Below are 15,097 nucleotides of genomic sequence, written 5' to 3'. Positions count from 1 at the left end.
AATAATACGACTATGAAAATTTGACCTATTGGTCTTCAGGTTTAATCAACTAACTTTGCCAACTTCTCGTATGCTATTTTCTGTTCATACCAACCCATGGGGTGGAGGGAAGGAAAAGTTGTCTGAACAGCCAGTCTGCTTTTTAGCACAGACGTCATGTGATACCCAAGGAGGGAGCTGGAGACTTCAGAGTAGTTTTTTTTTTAATAGACTAAACGTTTGAGATTACAGGACGTAGCCTAGTTTCACATAAGCTTCCAAATTTCAGTGGGACATGCTGAACCCTGAAATTGTCAAATAGTATATTATTTTTGGAGAGAGGAAAATGTGCAAGTCTGTGAATGACCTTTACATTTTTAACCCATCCCAAAGGTCTGACTTCCTGCCCTTGCTCCCATGAGGTTTTGTAAACTCTAGCAATTAATAGCAACATTTTGTGAAGGAACAGTTTAATGTATAGAAAAGGAAATTGGAGCAATGGGTGTTACATCTAATTAACAAAAGAGGGGGGAAATGTTTTTGTGCCCTCTTCTGTTTCTTTATTTATGAAGTGCAAAGGGTTGTATTTTTGTAACCTTACCAATAGCAAGTTGGGGGTTATTCCCCACCTCACATATCTTTGCTGGAGGTCCAAGAAAATGAACTGGAATGTTCCCAGCCTTCTTAAAATAGGAATGTTGTATGTGTAATACATATATCTTTACTTCCAATTCAGCAACAACAATAACAATACAAAAAAGGTACATTATCAGTTTAATTTATTCACATTTACTAACTGCCTTAAGTTCCAGTTTAATTTTTTGAATTCAGAATGCACTTTGCATGTTCATGGGCCCTCATACTATTGATACAATTGTGCATTTGTTTCATTTTAGCAATGTTCACCAGTGTTTCAGACATACAAAGTCTTCCAAACCTTACAGAAAATAAATCATAGGCCCCTGGGCCAAACCACAGGGGCCTGCCTTTTTCCAAACACAGGGTAATATAGGTCCCAGGATATGGTCTTTAGGTATATGAACCCACTATTTTTCTGGAGCTAAACAGTGCCTAAGCTAGCAACTGCCTAGGATGCACATGTACACCACCTTGGCTTCCATGGTGGAAGATTGTATAAATGCAAGATGTAAAAATAAATAAAGTCCCCTTAGTTGGTAATTATTTGGCTTACTTGCCAGCAAATGAAAGGTTGTGAATTCATACAAATCCACTGAAGTAAAGAACTGAGGTAAAGAACCTCTTATTTTCCTTTAGGTTGGCTTATTTACCACTACTGAGCTGTTAATTTAGAGTTGGGCATTTTATGAATTGTTTTTCCTAGCAGTCCTTTTATGATTACTGAATATCTATCTATCTATCTATCTATCTATCTATCTATCTATCTGCAAATGTAAACAGGGGCCTATGTTCATAGGAAGGAATACTGTTTTTATGTTGAAGTTCAATATGCACTTAGTGGGAATTAAATGTGGTATGAAAGTTTCTACGACAGCTAGTGGCCAAATGATTGGATAGAGGAAGGGGAGCCACTCCAGGAAGCAATGGCAAGCAGCAGCCACTCTTTAGCTTATTGCAACGTGGGAAACCCTTCTACGAAGCAGAAAAGGTAGACTACAGCATGAGCCACTTCTTTTTCAAACAGAACAAAATAAGGTAAGCAGCAGGCAGCCCCTGCCCAGCATGCATGCATACGCACAGTGTGGAAGAAACCCTACCTTTGTCCTAACCTTTCTTAAAAACTTTTATATAGGTTGGCACAGACCTCTATAAAAGGCATTCGTGAAAGGTTATGGCCTACATGATCTCTCTCCTCTCCTACCATCTGCAGTCCCCACATAACAGCACTGTCATTATACACAATAGCCGGGAACTCCCGACTATGCCTAATATACTCTTTTCATGCAAGCATTGCATCCTTTCTGGTTTGTGCTCTGGTAAGAGCACAGTCTTCTCTGCCTTGTTCCATGACAGTAAACAGAACAGCCCCCTCTAGCATTGCATGTGCAAAGTTGCTCAAGGTGAACAGCAGGTGCGAGAATTGCTGCGGACTTCGGAACTGCCAGGTCTGTGAGGAGGAAGAAATACATACACTTTATCAACGTTCTATTTTACTGAACTTTCCAAAATGAAGCAAAACCGTATAGTCAAACGATAAAAACTAAATCAAGGTGTTCTATGCATACCGTGTTTTCCCCAAAATAAGACACTGTCTTATATTTTTTTCCCTCAAGAAAACATACTATGGCTTATTTTCAGGGGATGTCTTATTTTAACCGCTTTGCATCAGTACGCTGCATAGCCATGCCTATCCAGGCCGTCTTAAGGGAGGTGCCGCGTTACTAAGTCTTATTTTTGGGGTATGGCTTATATTGCGCAAATGCATAGAAATCCTGTTACGGCTTATTTTATGGGTATGTCATATTTTCGGGGAAACACGGTACAATCAAGTGGGAGAAGGGGAAGGTGGGGGAATGGCTAGATCTATAGAAGGAGTCCATGCATCAGGGAAATTCTCATCTTTCCTAGGTTTAAAGAATGTCACCTTCTCATATGCTGCCAACTGAGGGGAAGAAAGGAAACACACACACATTCTTAACTAGGGGAGGAAGGAATGATCCCTCCCTCCATAATTCTCCACCAGGGTTGGATTTACCGGTAGGTTTGATGAGGTCCTAAGCTACTGAAGGTAATGGGGCCCTTTATATGTCCAGCTGTCCTTTGTCCACAACAAATTGTCACTGTTTTTTTGTGTTGAATATATGCTATTTGGTATTTTATGGACCTAATAGTTATCTAAAGCCATTTGCACATAACAAAATATGTACTTTATCATGCAGAATGTAGGCACCCTATATATAGAAATGAGCAAAACAGTGATATTTTAGTGAGCAGGCTAGCAGGCGGGGCCCATTACTTACATCATAGGAACCAACACAACACAACACAACACAACACAACACAAAACACTGTTGCTGGTTTTATTTTCAGTATGTTGATTTTTTTAAATCTTATATTTTGGAAATATACATCCAGGTTTTTTTCCCCCTTTAATTTTTTTGCTCCCCCCCCCCCCCAAGAGAGTGGGGCCCTAAGCTATAGCCTTATACGTAAATCCGACACACACACACACACTTAAGCATTACCCGGCTGTTTGCTCCAGTCTCCCTAACAGCGTGGGCAATCCCAGTGGGCAGCTTTGAGGCGCCCTTCTGGCCCCGCTAAATCTTCCTTGTGCAGATCGCCAAAATTTGGCTTGTTCCTCTCAAGACATTTCCCCACAGACGCCTCCGGACCCGCTTGGGGTCTCCACCACGCCGCCCACCCCTCGCCCCTCCTGGAAATGCTAGTTCCAGGCAATGTGTGGGTCGCCTTCATCCAGGCGCAGAAAGCGGGCAGGGGGAGGGGAGGGGCTTAGCAACACCCCCGGCCGGGGAAACACAAAGGCCGGTTCGTCTTGCCGCGCGCCGAGGAACAGGGAAAACTATCTCCGCAATAACTTATTTGCTCCCTCTCCCCTGCATCAAGCTCCATCTCCAAGACAGGACGGGGGCGGGGCAGCGAGGAGGCTTTGCTCTGGAGGACACCCTATTTCCCACCTCCCTTTCCTCCAATTTCCTTCCTCTCTAGGAATCCGCCTCTTTCGCTTCTTTTAACCCTCTGTGAGCCCAAAGCGGCGAACTCTCGCTGCCACTTACTTTCCCAGAAAGAGGGCGGGTGCATTCGCAGGGATACCGGAAGCGGAGGCAACGCGGGGCGGAAGAGGAGTGAGAAGCCTGCAGGGGGCGTGGGCTGGAGAGGGGGGGGGGTGTTGAGTGAGTACTGTAGATTAGGGCAAGGGAAAGCAAACCGCAGGAACGTGGCCGGTAAGCGAATTTAGGGCTGTGTTTATTTGTGTGTGTGTACGTGCGTGTGCCTCAACTTCGGATTTTCCCAGGGATCAGGAGAATCCGAAATGACTGTAAAAAAGAAAGAAATGCCAAAACAGAAAACCACGAGGTTGGATGCTGCATCAGGGAAACGTCACGTGGAGGACACCCACAAAACTGATGCTCAGGCAGCCTCCAGTGCACAGTCAATGCACGCGAAACGAAAACCCCGGGTGGACAAGCCCCACCGCAAGGGCGGGAGGGGGGAGGAGACATGAATCATTGTAACGAGTGAAAGAAAAACCAGCCCCGCTTTTTACCTGAATGGTAAGGGTGAGGGGTGGCGGGAGAGAAAGTAGCAAGGGTCTTTCCCCGCCTCCCGAGCCCTGACAGTGCACCTGAGGACAGCACTTCCCAATCTGGTGCCCAGCATCCCCCCCCCCCCCATTCCAGCAGCAGCAGAAGCAACCACCGCCACCACCACCACAATTTATTTATACCCTGCCCATCTGGCTGGGTTTCTCCAGCTAGCATTTTTGACGGAAGTTTCATTTTATAGATTTAATTGATTCTTTTTTATTTTATCTTTGTAAACCGCTTAGAGACTATTGTGGTTAAGCGGTGTGCAAGTTGTTTCATTTAAATAAATAAGAAACTTAGGAAGCCACCTTAGACATGACACTGTGTACATACTCTTGTTTCCTTCTGCTCCAGTGGACCCCCACCGCTGGTGTTTGAAGACGTCTGTACGTGTGACATCGGCCACACAATCCTTATCCTGCAGTTTCTTGGAAAATACTTTCCAGCTTCCATCTGGTTTTAAAGTGTAAACTGCAGTTGTTTTGCGGTTAAGCTGAGGTGTGTACATTGGAGACCACTGTTGCACAGGTGCAGATGACAGCACATGCACAGATGACAACCTCATGAATAGGAGTTGAGGGGTTGCTTTACGAAAAAGACAATGGTGCATTGGGTGAAGACATCCCTGCCCCCTCTCTGATGTGTACAATACCATGCAAATGTGACTTGAAGTACAGCAGAGGGAAAGGAACTCGCTGCATTTTAGCCACTAATGTGTACACAGCCTAGATCAGACCATAAGTCAATCTAGCTCAGTATTATCTATTCAGACTGCCAGCAACTCTCCACAGTTTCTGACAGGTGACATTCCCAGCCGTACCTGGAGATGCCAGAGACTGAACCTGAGCATAAAAAAGATGCTCCACCACTGAGCTATGGCCCTTCCTCTAAGAGGAACTCCAAATGGTTTGTGCTGCAGTCCCCATCATCCTTGCCCATGCATTTTTGGGCTGTTGGGAAAGGCCGGTCTTGGTCTATGTTGTGTGCATAGTAATGTGGCATTTCATTTTAGAATATGGAGAGAATGTAATGTAATTTGTACAGCTGGGTGTCATTGGGGAACTGCTTTGTATTCGGGATGCTTATAGCAGAGCGAAGCAAAACTTCATACTCATTCCCACAGCTCACCCACCACTTTTTAAAATTATTGTTTGTTTTACAGTCTCCTGTGATTGGAACAGTCCCAACCTGGCCTGTGTTGTCACAGGGGTGGTGTTGCAAGCACCTTGAAAGAGAAAAGAACTGTTTTCAAGACATCCATGGCTGGTGCAGTTGCTACTCCCCCTGTCCCAAAGCCCAGCACCTCTCATCGACTGAATATAAATGTTGGTGTCCTGGGCCACATCGACAGTGGCAAGACTGCTCTTGCGCGGGCCCTTAGCACTGTTGGTTCCACTGCTGCCTTTGACCGAGCCCCGCAGAGCCGAGCTCGGGGAATCACCCTGGACTTGGGCTTCTCCTGCCTCTGTACAGAGTTGCCTCCACACCTGGGAACTGAGCCTGGCGAGCTCCAACTGACCCTGGTGGATTGCCCAGGACATGCCTCCCTTATTCGCACCATTATTGGAGGTAAGAGGCAGACAGAGGCAAAACTGCCAGGGGTGGGTGGATTGCCTGCCTGTGCTCTGCAAAGACTGTATACTCATTTATTGATTCTGGTAGAGGCAGAGCCGTCTTAAGGGGATCTGCCGCCCTGGCGCGGCTATCCCTCCGGCGCCCCCGCCATGCCGCCTCTCCGCCGCCTCCCTCCCGCGCTTGCCGCCCCTTGGGAGGGGGGTGGGCGAGCGGGGGGTGAGGGGCGTGGCGCTGGAGCGGCGCGGGGCTCTGCGCGCCCTTCCAGCGCTTCCGGGATGGGAGGCGAGGGCGGCCGGCTTGCGCTCCCGCGCAGCTCGCGCTCCGCGCGCAGCTGGACGGCGCGGCGCTGCTGGGCAGCTCGCGCTGCATTGGGCGGGCGGCCGGCTGTGCGCGGGAGCGCAAGCCGGCCGCCCTCGCCTCCCAGAGCCCCAGCTGGAGTGCTGGAAGGTCGCGCAAAGCCCCGCGCCGCTCCAGCGCTCCAGCTGGGGCTCTGGGAGGCGAGGGCAGGCGGCTTACAGCCCGCCCGCCGGCGCGCGAGTGCCCGCCTGCCCGTGGGGGCGGGGGCGGGTTGGGGAGGAGGAGCCCGGTATGCCGGCGGGCTCGCGGGGGCGCCCCTGGGGCGCCCAGCGCCCTGGCGCACCGCGCCACCGGCTTCTATGGATGAGACGGCTCTGGGTAGAGGACTGGGGTCCTTGTCCCCCTCAGCTCAAAGCTCCCTGTCATGCCACCACTTACAGAGACAGGAGTGAGCAAGCAAGCAGGCAGGCAGGCAGAGGCAATCATTTGCATTTCTTTTTTTCTGGTTGCTTGGCAGGACCTGCAATAGCAAACCTTCCTCGCCAAGTGGTTGGAGGAAGTTGCTGTGCTGTTGTTTTTGCAGGAGCCGTTTTGCCCTCGTGATGTTATGGTGGAGAGGGTTGAATGTGTGGCTTGCTTGCATGCCTGTGCAAGGAAGGTAAATTGGGTATGGGTGGGAGGAATAGGCTTTCCTTCCCAATGTGCTCCTGTTAGTGCAAGAAGTTGCCCTCCACCACACACTTGGTAGCCAAATGGCCAAATTGGCATGTGAGGTTCATACTACGTGTAAAAGTGAAGCACAATTCTCTCTTTTTCAGAAATACAGCATAGATGATGGCTGGCTGTGGATGATAAGATCAAAAAGCAATTGCATTTAAAATAATTTTAAAGTTAATGTTTAATGTACTTTTATAGTTCCTTTCCTTGTACAAAATAGTGTTTTGTGACTGACAGCAAAGGAAGTTGTGCCTGAAAGCTCTCCAGTTACCATTGTGAGTGTGTGTTTTCCCAATTCATTCTGTTTGGCAGGTTTTAAGATGCACAGTTTAGGGTAGCATGTAAAATGTCCTGAAAGTGAATTTGTCTGCATTTCCCACATTCGTTATTTGCAAGGTGCCCTGCTAAAGGCAGAGGGAAGAAATAAAGATAAATTGTTCTGGGATTGTGGCCTTGATCCAGCAATTTTCATTCATTCATTCGTTCATTCATTCTGCATAAAGTGATTAGTAAAGGTAAGATATTGTTCTGCCTAGGAATTAATATTGTCTAGAGAAGCACTCCTCAGTGTTTCGCCTTTGAAGAATTGTATTTGTTGTTGTGTCTGGCCTTCTTCATGGTGGCACCCTGGTTTTGGACCTCCATGCTCCTTGATGCTCATCTGGCTCCTCTGTTGAAGCTTTTCGTTGCCAGCTAAAAAGACGGATGATTCAGTCAAGTATTCAGCCCTTTTTTGAAATTTACTCATCTGTGAGGGGTGATGTATGACATGATTTTATGTAATAATAATAATAATAATAATAATATTTATTATTTGTACCCCGCCCATCTGGCTGGATTTCCCCAGCCACTCTGGGCGGCTTCCAACAGAAACCAAATACAACAATATCAAACATTAAAAACTTCCCTAAAAAGGGCTGCCTTCAGGTTTTTTCTGAATGTCAGGTAGTTGTTTATTTCCCTGACCTGTGATGGGAGGGCGTTCCACAGGGCGGGCGCCACTACCGAGAAGGCCCTCTGCCTGGTTCCCTGTAGTTTTGCTTCTCGCAGTGAGGGAACAGACAGAAGGCCCTCGGCGCTGGATCTCAGTGTCCTGGCTGAATGATGGGGGTGGAGACGCTCCTTCAGGTATACAGGACCGAGGCCGTTTAGGGCTTTAAAGGTCAGCACCAACACTTTGAATTGTGCTCGGAAACGTACTGGGAGCCAATGCAGATCTCTCAGGACCGGTGTTATGTGGTCTCGGCGGCCACTCCCAGTCACCAGTCTAGCTGCCGCATTTTGGATTAATTGCAGTTTCCGGGTCACCTTCAAAGGCAGCCCCACATAGAGCGCATTGCAGTAGTCCAAGCGGGAGATAACCAGAGCATGCACCACTTTGGTGAGACAGTCCGCGGGCAGGTAGGGTCTCAGCCTGCGTACCAGGTGGAGCTGGTAGACAGCTGCCCTGGATACAGAATTAACCTGCGCTTCCATGGACAGCTGTGAGTCCAAAATGACTCCCAGGCTGCGCACCTGGTCCTTCAGGGGCACAGTTACCCCATTCAGGACCAGGGAATCCTCCACACCTGCCCTCCTTTTATTGTTTGATATTTAGGGGTTTTTCTGCTACCTACTCTGCTATTCTGGCAAGAGGGCAGGATGCAAATAAGTAAAAATATAAGCTCATTGCATACAAGCAGTCTTGTGGCACCTCAGTAAAATGACATCTACTTTGATCACAGACACAGATGGAGCAACCAGAGATTTAAAAAATTATATTTCCATGCATATACAGGTTCTGAATGTTTGTTTGTTTGTTTCATTTATTAGTGGCTTGCCCTGAAAAATCCTGAAGCAATTTAACAATAAAAATATCAACAATAAAAGTTTATTTAAAATACAGACTTGGATAAAAATCTTCACTTAAAAGGCTTGTTGGAAAAGGAAAGTCTTCAATTGGTTCTGGAAAGATAATAGAGAAGGCACCTGTTTAAAAATTATATTTCCATTTCAGTCCTGGTTCTGAATGACACGATCTGTTTTGCAATCTGTATATCAAAGCTGATCAGTGTTGTGAAACATTTTTGATAGGCACTTCATCAAATGCAGATTGCTGTTACTTCATTGGTGGAAAAAGGCCTGCTTAAATGCAGATGCCCGTAATCTGATGTGCCTTATAGAGAAATAGCTTGTCTGGTTTTCAACGGGATGTCAAGATGGTTTATTTTGCATATAGAACTAAAGGTTCTTGTTTTAAAAGGTTTTTGTGTATAGGTGTTCAATCACATTCTCACACAAGTTGGTTGAATTGTATGAATACTTCTCAGGGTGGCAGTTTCTTTGCTTGAAGTTTTATACTAAAATTATATCCGATAAAATAATGTTGTGTCAAGATATTTTTGCTAAATGAATTTCGTATAGCAGGATCTATCCTATTATGCTGGGCAATATCTGACCTTGCAGGTAGTTTGCAAGAGAACACACTAAAACTTACGGATAAAACTTTTATGTTTTAATAAATGCAGAATATTTGAACAGTAACAAAACAGAAGAGGAATGGAAGATGGAAGTCGTATTTCATTCTCTGTGCTTACATTTTTCTTAGAGACTTTGCCCTTGAAAACAAAACATATCATGTTTTAAATCAAAATAATTTTTTACCTACATGCTAGGAATAGAGAATGCTACAGATCGTTCCACCCCTGACATTTCTAAAAGGTTGGGCGGTAAGATTAAGTTGGTAGTCAAGGCTAGATTTAAAAGGTGGGTTTGGACTCTGGTTTCCTACTCACTGTATGTCTATCAAAGTTCTTTATTTTTAAAGATACACTTTAAATGGCCAGTGCTAAAGTGTATTCCAAGACCAGGCATGACTGTCAAGGTAAGGTGTTCTAGCCAGTCCCGTTTTCATAATTATTCTGCACATTCTTGCAAAATGTCTGCATCTCTCCAGTTAGGTGCTGAGCAGTTTCTGCTAGAGTTCAGTGATAGGGGAAGCCTGCTGAGAGGTTATACAAGTTAATCTTTCAGAGGAAATCCAATCCCCATATTTTATTTTAAGGCCACTCTGCGTAGCAAAGTAGTTTAACAAGTAGCACATTTTTTGCTTGCTGATAGTTAATTTCATGCCCTACAAAGGGTCAGCGCACTAATACAGGAGAACATGATTACTTCACCTTACCCTTTCTTCCCTCCTGCCCCCCACACACAGAGCACTGCCTGCTGAACTGTTTGTTTTAGGTTAAACTGTTTTTAAGATGCCCGTTGTTTTTGCTGACTTTGTATTAACCGAGAGAGCTTCTGCAAGAGCAGATCAAGAATATATATTGCCTTTTGTTCTTCATGGAAGTACGAAAGCCAGAATAGACTTGCAGTGTTTTAATTCGAAAGCTCCTGCTTGATCCAGATTGTCTAAACCTGTGGGAGGAATGGAGACAAACTTGTAGTTTTGTAATTCCTTACACTTGTCTGAACCTTTGACCTTTTTACTTTTGACCGGAGCTTCATTGTCACCATTTGTCCCTGCAGCTCGTTTCAAAGACGGCTGCCTACAAGTGTCTGTTTCCACTTTGCTGCTGTGTTCTTTTAAGGAAGGGTATTAATTCATACCTGATACATTGAAGGGCCAAGACTTTTGAACTCTTGCAAGGGCTGGTGGGGAGTGGCGGGGAGGAGAAGAAGCTGAATACAGCAAAAGGGTTTTTTTGCTGATGCAAATAACTACTGTTAAAGTCGTGGAAGACCAAGAAAATTGTGGAGTTATTACTACTGCCTCAATTTCCCCCCCTCTTATTTAGATTATTTGTAAGATGACCATAGTAGGCTTCCTGGTTTTATCTAAGTCAGGGGTAGGCAACTGAAGGCCCTGGGGCTGGATGTGGCCCAATCACCTTCTCAATCCAGTGCGCGGATGGTCTGGGAATAAGTGTGTTTTTACATGAGTAGAATGTGTCCTTTTATTCAAAATGCATCTCTGGGTTATTTGTGGGGCATAGGAATTCGTTCATTCCCCCCCCCCCCCAATATAGTCCGGCCTACTACATGGTCTGAGGGACGGTGGACCGGCCCATGGCTGAAAAAGGTTGCTGACCCCTGATCTAAATACTTGTGTTCAGCCTATCAAACTGCCCTCCCTAATCAAATCATTATTGGCCTACATATCCAGTCATTTATAATTAGGGTGTTAGAAATGATGGAACCGTCTCCCTCACTCCTACAGAGAAGGGCAATAGCTGATTGAAGATCTCGTTCTTGTTCTGTAGTTAGCATCATTATGAAAATGGCCCATCTTAGGCTGCTTTTTGCATTTTCAGCATAGACTAAATTTCTACGGGCTACTGGAACTGTAAAATATGTCTCATTGAGAAGGACCATAGCTCAGTGATTGAGCATCTGCCTTGCAGCCTTGCATGCAAAAGGATCAGAGCTGGGAAGAGCTACCACCTGAAACCCTGGAAAACAACAGCCAGTCAGAATAGACAGTATATGCTAGATAGATCAATGGTCCAAATCAGTAGAAGACAGCATATCTATTGTCATCTGTGGAAAATATCTGCATCAAGAAATGGGCTAGCGAAATATTACCTTTGAAAACAAAATGGAAAAGAACCACTTTAAAAAGGTCTGAAATTCTGCTAATGTGCCCTTTCACATTTTCAAGGAGTTTATTTGAAATAAGCTCAGTGTGCTTCCAATTGTAGGCAGATCTATGTAGAGAACTCTGTTGGAAAAAAGAGAAATAAACATATGCATTCCTCTGTAGAACTAAACTAGTTGTTAGGCAGCAAACACAGGACTTAAAAATAGAGCCACTGTTTCTTTCCTAAAAAACAGTGTATAAGGAGTGTGATTTTTCAGGTGAGTGATGACATGTGTCCTTAATCCCCGGTGCCTTCTGCTTTTGCCTTTCATGTACCCCTTTCCCAAATTGATTTGTTCTCAATTCACTCTTTGTCATCTAAAATTGGGGAGACTGCAGAGGGAATGTGACAGGCAAGGAAGTGGTCAAGTGCCCTACTTGCCAATTTTCTCTATGGAAATCAGAACCCACTCCAGCTCGTGTTTTCTGCCAGCCACTTAGTTCAGTCCTTTTTGCAATTAAACACCTCTTCAAGAGTGCAGTCCTAAATGCATTTACAAGGAAGTAAGCCCCAGTGAATGAACAGCAATGAAACCTGTTTCTGAGTAATCACACATAGGCTTGCTCTGCTCTGTTGCAATCTTGTGCAGAGTGACACACTTTTGAGTAAGCAGGCTGTAAAATCCATTTCCCATTTATCAACACTTTGGTTGGGCCAGAGTTTCTCTTTTGCGTTTTGTCTGTTTTTAACTTGTAATACATATTCCTTGATGCCTAAAACAAACATGGATGAATATATAGAAATCTACTGTTGGCATTACGCATTTACCTTTAAAAAGCATACAAAATCCCTCTGCTCAATATGCTAGTGCACAAGAGGGCAGTGTTTGCTTGCAAAGTAGGATCTTTAGGATAGATGTGTAGGGTAACAGGTCACTGAATTAGAACTGGGAGAAATAAAATGAAGGGTTGCATAGCTTGAAGTTCAAACTTGAATTCCGGTTCTCCTTTTCAGTGACCCCCCCTCCCTTACTTGATTTAAAACAAAAAGTGGAGGACGCTCTGTCTGATGAATTTCCTCCTTAAAGTATGCTGTTAACCTTGTCTGCGAGTCCAGGCACCCCTCTTTCCATGGGAGAAAGAGTCTTGTCTTATGCTTCATTATGTAAATACTAGGTAGTATGACTACTAAGTCACTTCTAAGCCTACTAAGTCACACTCAGAGAGACTAACTTAATTCCATTGATTTGAATATGTCCGTTCTGAATATGACATAGTAGTTGGATACCACCCATCACTGTTGTAGTGCAAAATATTTGTTAGCTAGGAAAATAAATTGGCTGCTCTTCTTTCACTTGCAGATAAGGGGTCAAGTTTTAATATATGTCATATCTGATTTGTGAAATTAGTGCAAGTTGCAGCATTTAGTACTGTTGCATTCATTGATGTGTTAGGGAACATCCCCTTATAGTCATAGCAGAAATAAACAAAAGAGAGATAATTAAACACCATAACTCCCAATTGTCTTCTGACTCTCCATATCCCCTCATATTGCGTTTTTGGTTCTAAGGCCTTCAAGTAAGCTAGGAGCAGCAGAATTTAGGAGTGGCATGATGGCTGTAGTGTAAAATATCATTGGACTTTTTACATGTTAAAACTATGAGGGGGAGGGGGGGAGAAAAATGGAAGATATATAATTTCACAAGTAGTAATGGCCCCACTCTATTCAGTTTAAGAAGGATATTGATGCACTGAGACCCATCCAGAGGAGGACAACAAAAAGGATGAGGGGTTAGGTCAGAGATCAAATTCTTTGAGGAAATATTGAAGGAGTTCTGTACGTTTAGCCTGGAAAAGAGATGATTGGGAGGTGACATGATAGCCATCTTCAAATACGTAAACAGCTTTGAGGATCTTTCTTACAATCAAGTGGTATATCAGTTTTATGAAATGAATAAAATAAATATGTGAAGGGTTGTCATATGAATCAAATTTGTTTTCTCTTGCTGCTCCAGGGCGTAAAACACAAACCAGTGGTTTCAAAATACAAGAAAGGGTTTTAAAATATTTATTTATTTTCTCTATCTGGGTTCTGCCTCATAACACAAATCTCTCTGGGTGGCTAATATAATAATAATATTTATTTATTTATTTATTTATACAGACCCCACCCATCTGGCTGGGTTTCCCCAGCCACTCTGGGCGGCTATCAACAAACTATTAAAATACAGTAGTCTGTCAAGCATTAAAAGCTTCCCTAAACAGGGCTGGCTTCAGATGTATTCTAAAAGTCTGGTAGTTGTTTTTCTCTTTGACATCTGGTGGGAGGGTGTTCCACAGGGCAGGTGCCACTGTCGAGAAGGCCCTCTACCTGGTTCCCTGTAACTTGGCTTCTCGCAGCGAGGGAACCGCCAGAAGGCCCTTGGCACTGGACCTCAGTGTCCAGGCAGAACGATGGGGGTGGATAATAATAATAATAATAATAAATCATCTAGGGTAAGCAGAATTTTTTTCCCTGGTGCTGAAAAGACCATACTATGTTGTCAGACACGCATCTAGAGCATGGCCTCTGAAGCTGATCTTAATATTTGGGTAGGTAAATATGCAGAAGGCCAAACTATGGGAAGAACTTCCTGATGGTATGGGTTTTTTTTAAACAGGAGAATGGACTGCCTTGGAAGTTGTTGGACGCTCCTTCAGTAGACATTTCTAAGCATAGCTGTCAACCTTCTCTTTTTTTGCAGTGGGAAATGGCACTGGAATAAGGGAATTTCCCGCAAAAAAAGGAAAAGTTGACAGCTATGTTTCTAAACAATGGCTGGATTCTCATGGAAGCGGTGGCAGCAAATTTCCTGCATCAGCAGGGAGACAGATTATATGACTTTTGAGATATTTTCCAACTCTATGATTTTGCATTTATTGGTGAAGACATATTGTCTGTCTGACTACAGTGTCTTAAAATGGCTATTTCAGAGGTCCCCCTCGCTAGATTCATCAAGTTAGTTTGGGCCAAGTGCAAAGCATATCACATTGCACTAAGGTGTTGCTTATATACTCCAATAGCTTTTAAAGTACAAACTGAGTATGTGTTTAATATAGTATACCTCCAGAATTCTGTCTAATATAGTAGTAATTATATAATTTTTATTCTAACCCCGCCCCCAAACTACAGATAATTCCAACAGGATCAAGGGTATACTTTTCCTTTTCCTTAAGAGATCCAGTTTTTTGGCCTGTTCTTATGTAGATGGCATTCCATAATCTGGATTATTTATTGCTCCTTTTTTTACATTTATTCCAGATTGCCTACATTCTTGTTTGCAGGAGACATCCATTTTGAGACAGCCATGAGCAACCCAGGCAGAGGAGAATCAAACCTTCTCAGTGATAATTTTCAGTTGGCTTCTTGCATGTATAGTGTACCTTGGGTTGCATCCTATAATGGAGAAAATTGAGTGAGATTCCTGCAATGAAAAACAAGAACAGCCCAGAGGATAGAGATGATGGGAAAGATATTGTATATTCTGTGAGAAAATGTTTTCTGTGCTGTCTGTAAATTTCAGACTAAATAGCCATTCTGAAGTGCCGCTTTTCTAAACAGTTTGCTTCCGTAAGCATTACAGGCAGAGTAAATACCAATAATTCCCGTTCCCATGTTCTTATCTGCACTTCTACCAAAATGTTCTCGCGCAGCCTATCTAATCTTTTCAAGTGAACATCA

General features: G+C 44.2%; 1 protein-coding gene across 2 annotated transcripts in view; it reads left to right on the top strand.

Moving 5' to 3' along the window:
* Window positions 1-3,787: 3,787 nt before the first annotated feature.
* The window catches only part of EEFSEC (eukaryotic elongation factor, selenocysteine-tRNA specific), a 164,466-nt gene continuing 153,156 nt past the window's right edge, over window positions 3,788-15,097 (top strand). For both annotated transcript variants that reach the window (XM_033141034.1, XM_033141035.1), the window contains exons 1-2: window positions 3,788-3,863; window positions 5,389-5,795. In XM_033141034.1, coding sequence (XP_032996925.1) covers window positions 5,486-5,795 — 310 coding nt within the window. In that variant the 5' untranslated portion in view covers window positions 3,788-3,863; window positions 5,389-5,485. The remainder of the gene's footprint in view (window positions 3,864-5,388; window positions 5,796-15,097) is intronic.

Source organism: Lacerta agilis, chromosome 2, assembly GCF_009819535.1.
Source record: "Lacerta agilis isolate rLacAgi1 chromosome 2, rLacAgi1.pri, whole genome shotgun sequence".
NCBI lineage: Eukaryota > Metazoa > Chordata > Lepidosauria > Squamata > Lacertidae > Lacerta > Lacerta agilis.
This window is presented reverse-complemented; position numbering and strand designations above follow the sequence as displayed.